General features: G+C 32.4%; 1 protein-coding gene across 1 annotated transcript in view; it reads left to right on the forward strand.

Annotated features, from left to right (window-relative positions):
• The window catches only part of LOC118202792 (uncharacterized), a 45,947-nt gene extending 37,427 nt beyond the window's left edge, over window positions 1-8,520 (forward strand). The window contains exon 2 of the mRNA XM_085806846.1: window positions 8,029-8,520. Coding sequence (XP_085662972.1) covers window positions 8,029-8,446 — 418 coding nt within the window. The 3' untranslated portion in view covers window positions 8,447-8,520. The remainder of the gene's footprint in view (window positions 1-8,028) is intronic.
• Window positions 8,521-9,719: the final 1,199 nt, after the last annotated feature.

The following is a 9,719-nucleotide window of genomic DNA, read 5'->3' on the forward strand; positions in this document are numbered from 1 at the left end:
CAACTTCAGAAACGCAAGTGGTGGCAAGGGCCAGCCTGGTTGAAGAATCCGAAGGAGCAGTGGCCAAAGTCAGCTGTAAATATTAACGAAAAAGAAGTAGAGATAGAGAAACGAAAGTCAGTCATCTCTGCTAGTAACACAGAGCTAGAGTCAATTCCATTACAGTTAGCCAGAAGATTCTCTAGATTTTCAAAGATGATTAGGGTTATGGCTTGGATACTGCGTTTTCAACCAAAGGCCAAGAACTTAAGAAAATGTAAGGAACTTCAAAATGAAGAATTGTTAAATGCACAAAGGACTACTTTCCGTGTAATACAAAAGAAATGTTACTCCAATGAAGAAACACGAAAAAATTTGAAAGGTCTTCTAATATTTGAAGATGAAGAAGGAATTTTACGATTGAAGTCCAGATTGATAAATAAGGAAGAATCGAAAGATTTTATTTCTCCAATAATTCTACCATCGAAACACCTGGCAGTGAGAAGATTTATAGCCCAAGAACATATTGCTAACAAGCATGCTGGGACATTAATTCTACTGACTATTTTACGGGAAAGATTTTGGATAGTGAAAGGGAAAAGAACTGTCCGGAGTGTTATCAAAGAATGCTTAACATGTAAAAGGCAAAAGGTAAAACATCTTGAGGTACCTTTTCCGCCTCTTCCAAAAGACCGAACAGAAGTAGCAGCAGTTTTTCAAGTATCAGGTGTAGATATAGTTGGACCTCTGTTGACTAAATCTAAACAAAAGGTGTGGATAGTACTTTTTACTTGCGCCGTATTTAGAGCTGTCCATCTTGAGCTAATACCTTCACTGAGTACCAACGACTTCATCCAAGCTATGCGTAGGTTTATAGCCAGAAGAGGACGAATTTCTGGGATGTATTCAGACAATGGTACTAATTTTACAGGACTAAATAATGCTCTGAAACAATTAGATTGGACTACAATTGAAAGTGAATTTAGAGTCAACGAAATTCGTTGGAAGTTTAACCCACCCTCCTCTCCATGGTGGGGAGGCTTCTGGGAACGCTTGATTGAGATTTTGAAAGATCTTTTGAGAAAAAATCTTGGACGCTCCTGTTTGTCTTACGAGGAGTTGCAGACTCTCGTCTGTGAATGCGAATCTATCATGAACAGCAAACCGTTAACTTACATATCCGAGGAACAAGATCTGAAGACCTTGACCCCCTCAATGTTTCTTCAGGACATTCCATTAAATGATGTTCCTGATTTGGATCAAATTGAAAAGACTAATATTGTTTTGAGATGAAGACATATTCGAAAGGTTCGTGAAAATCTAAAACGAAGGTTTAAAAGGGAGTATCTGGGTTTCCTTTGTTCTTCAGTTAACAAAAGAGAAGATAAAATAAATGTAGGTGACATAGTGTTAATTGGTACAGATGATAAAAAAAGGCTCCATTGGCTGCTAGGGAGAGTACTGGAACTCTTTCCAGGAAAAGATGGAATCATCAGACTTGTGAAACTGCGAACTGAAAAGGGAAACATATTAAGACCAATCCAACGACTGTACCCTTTGGAATTGACCCCAAATTACGAGCAAGTCGTATCGGAACCTCAGAAGGTTCCGGAAGTGGTAGCTGAAAATCCTGAGCTTAATACTAACTCTAATGAAACTGTTCGCGTGTCTCGCTCAGGACGAAAAATAAAACCAGTTAAAAGACTGGATTTATAAACTTCTAAACAAACTTTTGAAATTTCTGTGTTTGAACTCTAAAATATTGATTTCTATTTGCATTCTAATATTTTGAAATATTTCTATTATTATTATGTACGTTATTGTTATTTCAAAATTGTATGTATGTATTATCATTATATTACTGTTTTGAGTTTGTATCCCCAAACTCAAGGTGGGGAGAATGTCGCGCCACTATCGAACTCCATGAGAGGTAAGTTTCTCTGTTACGGAATGGCAACGAGAGAGATTGTTGTTCAAAAGATGGATGATCGAACTGCGTTGTAACGATCATTTTTGAGGATGTTGCGTACTGTAAAATGAACTTATTACGCTGTGCTAAATAGTATTAAAATGCTATATATTAAAAGATCTTTCATCTGATCTAAATTTTAACAAACCGCTCATTATTTTCTCTTAAACTCACAATGTTCACGACAACAACCTTACTATTATATATGTCTATAAGTTTTCTTAATTGATCATCTTAGATTTATTTAATTGGGCCAAGACTCCATTTATACTGTGATAAATAGGAGACAGATATAATAAATAAACCGGAGCTGGAATGGTTAAAAATGGTTATTAGCTAGAATGGCACTTAAAAAAATTACATTTTCCTTAAAAAAGATTTTAAAGTTTAAAATTAAAATTTTTTATTCCAAAATTGTAATTTAAAATTGCAAATAGTTGATTAATTACTGATCGGCGCTAAATTCTCAACTGCGAAAGGTATCTACTTAAAGTATCGTCGCGATAACTGCGCATTACGCGAAGTGCCCTGCTTTATAATATAATGTTATTGGGCACTTCACATAAGTAGAACCGCAAATACGTTCCGGATGGCAAAGGGTTAATTAGTATAACTGTTTGGAGCGAAATAATCTGTATCATTCTGTTTGAAATACTTTTATTTATTTTATTTTAATCAAATTAAACAGCAGTATTATTAATTATGAACTGTACAGATAAGACCTTAAATATTTGTTTCTAGAATGAGTACAAAGGTAGATTGTGAATAAACAAAAGCGTCTGAATATCAGAAAAATTATGCAAACTAAAAAATAAATGTTGCCCAAAATTATTAACTTAACGATCTGAATTCATTGTTCATTGCAACCGTAACTAGTCGTTACCCGCTTTTTGGCGCTAAATTTGCGCGAACTATGCCTCGTGGTGGAAAAAAATTGCTGCGAGCCTGTGAACTAAAGTAAGTCTTAATTTTAATACATTTTATTTGTATGTATTTAAATTATATTCTAATATAAATTAACTTTAATTCCATATATTGTTGGAGGATGATACCAGAATAAATAAATACTTAACATCCTTACTTAATCTTTTATTAACGATACTAAAAGAATTTTTTAAAAAACTTTTACTGTTTTAAAACTTTTACTGTTTTGTTGTTTGTTAAACTTTTACTTTTTTTTTTAAAGCTTACAGCTTTCCTAGATTTATAAAAATAGTTTATAAATTTATTATTTATATAAGGGTACAATTCTTGATTATTGTTATTTTAAATTATATTCTAATATAAATTAACTTTAATTCCGTATGTTGTTGGAGGATGATACCAGAATAAAGTAAATACTTAACATCCTTATTCTTTTATTAACGATACTAAAAGAATTTTTTTTTAAACTTTTACTGTATGTTTTAAAGCTCACAGCTTTCCTAGATTTATCAAAATAGTTTATAAATTTATTATTTATATAAGGGTACAGTTCTTGATTGTTTTTATGACATATTTCTTTTAGTTTTAATGTATGAAACTGTATTTTTTAATGCTTTTTTTCAAATATGCGATTTGCAGAAAATTCTAATTTTTTGCACTTTCTGTATTTCGATCTTAACATTTAAACATAAGAACTATACTTAATGAAACTTAAGTCTAAAGTGATTTCAGGCTTAAAATATTTTTTTAAAGCAAATATTACATATATTATAGTCATGTAGATCAATTAAGAATTACTAAATAATTGAAAAAACAAGAATATTAAAATTTTAATGTTTAGTTTATTTTGATCATCCACATTAAATTAATCGCATTGAATGCAATTTAAGTAATTTAATTTATATCTCATAAACTTGTGCTCAGCAAAATATATTATAATCGTCAGTATGTCAGCATAAATTGGGGTAAGTTAAATTTTGTTTTGTTCTTTGCATGTTGCATGTTTGGTAGTTCAGAATTGTTTTCCCTCTCCGAATTCCCTCGGACAGGGATAACAATTTTGGCCGCCATCTTGGATTTCAAATCCAAGATGGCGGCCGAAAAATCGCCAAGGGCCGGTTATCTGAAACGTGCCAACATTTTTACTCCAGTGCTCTACACTGTTGCGATTCAGAAAAGAGTAATCTATTTATCTTTCAGTTTTGATTAACAAACTCGGCTCTGTGAAATCACTGTGTTGCAGCAGCCGGGTATAAAATACTTTTATCTTCCACGTGCCGGCGTGTTGCCATTCAGTTAAGCCTAAGATAATTTCAAATTTAATTCGGAAGATTATTGAATAATAAACAAAGAGATTTAATAGCAATAAATACAGTTCTTAGTAACGTTTTTTCCTGCTTTTTAATCGGATTGATTTATGTAAAAAATTATTAAAATCATGAGACGTCTAATTAAAAACATTAAATATTTTATTTGAAAATACACTAGATGGACTCAATAAAGTTATATGTTTTTCTTCTTTATAATAAACATTTTTAGCGGCTGGCCGTGCGAACATATAAGAAATAATATAGCTTTAAATGAAGTCTTTAAAGAAATAATATAGCAAATATGAAAATATGTTTGGCAAACTCTAATACTTTATCGAGAATTCTTCTAAGTGTATGCTATTTTTAAATATTAAATATTTTGTGATTTCGCTGTTGAACTGAATTTTATGCGGCACAAGTGCGAAAAACCTGGTATTTAAAAAATAATGTAACAGAGAAAAAATTAATAATTAAGAAGCAAAAAAATTTCTTTTATCAGTGATCTTACAAAGAAAACTAAATAATGATATAATGAATTGAGAAAAAACTGAAGGAATATAAAAATGTACGTCAACACTTAACACTGCCTCGTCAATTTTAAAGTTATGATGCTACGCAGGTTTTAAAAGTTTAGTGTTGAACTCTAAGTAGCGTAAGTGCGAAGACAAGGATGCTTAATATTAAAACTTAAAAAAAATTAGCAAAACAAGAGTGAGGGTAAGATCAGAATATGCGAGTATAGTGGGAGTGCAAAAAATCTTTTTAATCTCTTAAGTTCTTCTTAACTATTATGAATAATTACTAGCTGGACCAATGAAATTATACTAAATGAGGCCATTTCAGTGGTCTGGCGAATTTATAACGAATGAAATGATTCCGTCCAAGTTCTTGTGGACTTAATGTTATTTTTATATAGTGGACTTACAATCCATAAGAACAGTATATAAGGAAATTTGTGGATATCGTAAGATGAAAATTTTTAGTAATTTTCAAGCTTTTTTCCAGAATTTCTGCAACCTACAAATCAAAAATTACTAACACTTAAATTCATCATGCATAGGCTATTTATTATAATAGCGAAAACCACCTTTAGGTTACTATTCATTTATCTTCACTTAAGCTCTTTCTCCGTTCTAAAAAGAGTGCTGTGGGAAGCAGGTACCGTATTTAATTCTGGGAAAACTAGAACACGCAATAACCTTAGGAGACCTTTGGCCTTAGAAGATCCTTTATTGTGCTACATATTGAGCAAAAGATGCATTGATCAATTGACGTATGGAGCTCGAAACAATTCTTTGTTTCCACTCGAGGTCTTTGACCAAAGAACGTCTATAGTGCTTTGTTTTAGCAATCTGTTCAAGGCTGATGCTTATTCATAATTGTAAATTCCTATTATGGAAAGAAATGTGTAAGCTGAGAAAGGAGTCTAGACCAGGTGTTTCCGAAGCTTTCAGGCCGCGGATATTATTGACTCCTTCACGAAGCTTCGAGGGCCAGGATCCAGTTAATTCATCATACCACGGGGTTGCAACTATGAACCGCATACCCATTTTTAAACATGGCTGTGAGAATTTTGTGATTGAATCTATATGCTATGATCTTACGGAGCGCCTTGTTTCTAGACTTTCATGCAGTTTCACCTAACATAAGTTTCTTAAAGCTGTTTTTAAACAATTGGAAAAAAAATATTTTTGTCCTAGAATATTAGACATTTCTTCGGTTTAATATGTACGTTACATTTGATTGGATTTACGTCCCCGATGTGTCAGTTTATCAACGCATTTTGTTTACATTTTCATCAGGTGCCAACTTTCGGTCATAAGTATTTCATATTCGGGGAAGTTTTGAGTGGAAAAAAAATCTCAAAGTTAAAATAAATTACAACGTATAAGAAACAAAAGTTAAGATTTAAATAAAATCACTACTGAAAATTTCTATGAAAGTAGGAAATATAACACACGAAATTTTTATTCTTGTAAAAAGGACAATGAGAATTTTTTACTTCCTTGTACGAAATAAAGAAATTACTGAATCGCGAAAAATTTCGGATACCATATTTCAACGAAAATATCCATTTTCACAGCTCTCTAATCTATCTGAACGATTTTTTTTCCTGACATCTGTACGTAGGTACAATATTGTCATTTCTCTGTTGAAGTTTATGTTGCACGAGAATAAAGGACTCTTTTTCTTTTTTCCAAAACGGATTGCAAATGGATTCATAAGTGATATTTTTCGTGACGTCTTTACTTTCGTACGTATGTATCTCGCATAACTCAAAAGACAGTAGTTCAAAACGTTAAAATTTTGACTGCTATTAACGTGTACGTCTATTTTTGGTCGACTGCGTCAAAAGTATATATAACTTATTTGTTACCCGGCTCGGTGAGCTCATATTTTTATTTTTATATATTGGTAAATTGTACATAGAAAGAAGAAAGGTTAATAAACACTGTAGAGGAGGATTGTTTAGTCGCTAAAACTAAGAATTGAAGAAAGTTGGGCTGCTAGTAGTGGGGGTTGGATATGTCTAGATTAGAAGATCTTGGGCTACCCTGGGCTGTTGTACCATGAATGATGAAGATGAAAAGTAAAATATAATATTACTCATTTTGCAAAGATTCAACATAGAATATGATTCATTGTTTCGAAGCAAAATGGAGCATTTATAGTTCTCAAGGCAGATTATATTCAACTTACTCTAATAGAATAATTTGTGTTTCTTACAGCTTTATTCAGCAAAGTATGAACACATATTTAGAAAATCCTTAGTTTTCATGTGTTAATTTATTGCACGCAAATCGTACATTCTAATGTTTCTGAAAACTGCATTTAATTAAAGTTTCTACTTTATTCTTTATTTTTGAGTACTTATTTTCTTCGAATTTGGACTTACTCAGCAAAACATTGATACGCATCACAAAAAATAGAGAGCAGACTTAAATGCAAAATATTTAAATTAGAAATTAACGTGTGGTAGGTAAGTGTCTCTAAAATTCAGTTGATTTTGCGAAGTGCATTCTATTTACTAATAAACATTTGAAAACTGCATGAGTTTTCACTATTGCTTAGAATTTTACTTCACTTAATTTTGACTAGAATAGCTCACGATATTGGTGACGGTCACAGAAATCTCCTTCCTCCTAAAAAAAGAAAGACGAAACAAAATTCTGTAACCTACGATTTTTGTCGCTACAAGGAAGAAAGTGAAGTAAAATATTCTTAAGAGCCCAATTTTTGAAAAATGGTGATAGCTTTCAGGATTATTTTTGAATGAATTGTTGAACAAATTGAGCACGTTTTTATGGGACCAAACGGAAGGAGCCCAACGTAATATCTTAACTGAAAAATGTGTAAAATGTGTACCTCCCCTCTTTTTGGTTCCCGTTTCGTATTTTAGGGCATGAAAGTTTAAGAAAAGTGAAAATAAGAGCACCGGAAATTTTATATAGTATTTTCTTTTGAGATTTATATAAAATCTGCATGAGTCTGAAATTTTATTACTGTTATTGCTTATTATTTTTAAAAATAAATAAATCACTCGTTAAGTTATTGACTTATCATTTTTTTATTATTATTTTCTATATTTTTCAATTTTTAAAAAAGATAACAATACTTTTGGCTTGCCGGAAAGTGAGAGCTGAATTTATAGAATTAGAAACCTCTCTCTAATGAAATTCGCTAAAATAAGTTTAAATGAAATGCAGCAAAAAGTGTGTATAATTTAATATTCCGTACAAGGAAGTCATGTGGTGTCCGCATCAGATATTTTTAAATAAATAGTTTTGAAACTTAAATGAATTTGTTTTGAAATGCTTATCCCTCTCTTTTACTGACTATTTTCAGGCGAGATGGAGTTCCACGCATGTTAAAAAGAAGACGGATTGATCTAAATCCAAGAGAAAGTATTGTTTTCGATATTTTTGCTCACTTCTTAACTTGGGGTGCTCCGGACTTTACTGTTTATATGGAGTGTGTGAGGAACATCTGGAGATCTGTTCCCGATGCCTTCATTTCATTCGACGAAATTAGAGATTTGCTGCTCAGAAACGATGAAGTCACGAATGTGGAGGAGATCTGCGACGCACTACGGAAACATGAGTTCAGCAGTTTTGATACCATCCCTCAGCCGAGATGCCTATCACACTATTCCCGATGTGTGATTAGAAGTGCACTGATGCGCAATTCTCATTTGCCCGACGGCATTTCACATCTGGGCTTGCCTAAGCAATTAGAAGCCTACCTAAACCTGGAGCTGGATTAGTTCTTGTATTCTAAAAGCATCTGTATATGGCTGTAATACTTTTATGATAATAAATAAATCTGCATGGAAATCAATACGTATCAAACTTTTTTTGCATAACTTAAACATTTTGTGTCGGGTAGGGAAAGTGTTATCTGTGTAAAATGTCTGTGGATGATAACGCCAAGTTTCTTTTAAGCATATCGATTGAACACCATGTTTTAGAGCTTGGCTAAGAGTTATCATATTACATTTCTGAGGTATCTAAAAAATCTAGGAAAGTCAAAGAAATTTGATAAGTGGATGAAATATTAATTCAAAAACGATCATAAATCTTACCTTTTAATAACGCGCCCTGCACTTATTTTACGAAATATTAAACTATTATTTTCTAGACTATATCGAATGTATAACAAACATAAAGTTTCCACTACAGCCAAAAACATTCTGCCGAACCGTTAGAGTACGATGAAGCTATGGAACGCTCAAGACGCAAGAGCAGAATTTTTTGCTTTTGATGAAGAGGGACCCGTTTGCCTCCGAAATCGATTGGGATTTTACATAATCTACGGCGAATACAAGGTTGTCGATTTACCTATTTTATTCTATGGAAAGCTAAATGCATAGCCAGATCATCATACGGATGGATGCCCGCTCCGAATCCTATGGCTGTACTACCTATTACAGCTTCTTGAAGTGTATAAGTAATTATTAAGTGACGAATATATTATGGTAATGTTAGTTATCTTTATATGAATAATATATTATAAATTCTATTAATAATATGTGTGTGTGTGTGTGATTATGGCAAAACCGCGAGGGCTATCTGCCTAAGAGGAGGGATGCCTTCGTGGAGGACTTTCTAAGGGAAACTGGCTCATATACACGTTACACATGGGGAAAACCACGAAAACGCCCATGCAGCCAGCCCGTTCGCGGGATTCGAACCTCGGACCGAACTACCAGTGTTCAGCGATTTTACCGCTCGGCCGCTGGTGGGCCCTATTAATAATAAAATTATGTAACATAATTATGGATATATTGCATTTAATTACTGTATTTATAATTATTACCTTATAAACATATTAAATGCGTAACTCAGTATTTTTGTTTTTCCCTTTAAAAGCTTTAATCTTTATTAAAACATTTTTAAAAACCATAATAAATGACAAAAGTAGAATAACGCTAATAAAATACTTCTAGTATTTTACTTTCTTTTCTAAAGTACACGCTCACACATGCAAAGAAATATTAAAAGAATTTCGAAACTCATCTACTCTGGTTTCATAATGCA

Source organism: Stegodyphus dumicola, chromosome 12, assembly GCF_044657685.1.
Source record: "Stegodyphus dumicola isolate Sdum_Otavi_A_Nest chromosome 12, ASM4465768v1".
In the NCBI taxonomy this organism is placed as follows: Eukaryota; Metazoa; Arthropoda; class Arachnida; order Araneae; family Eresidae; genus Stegodyphus; species Stegodyphus dumicola.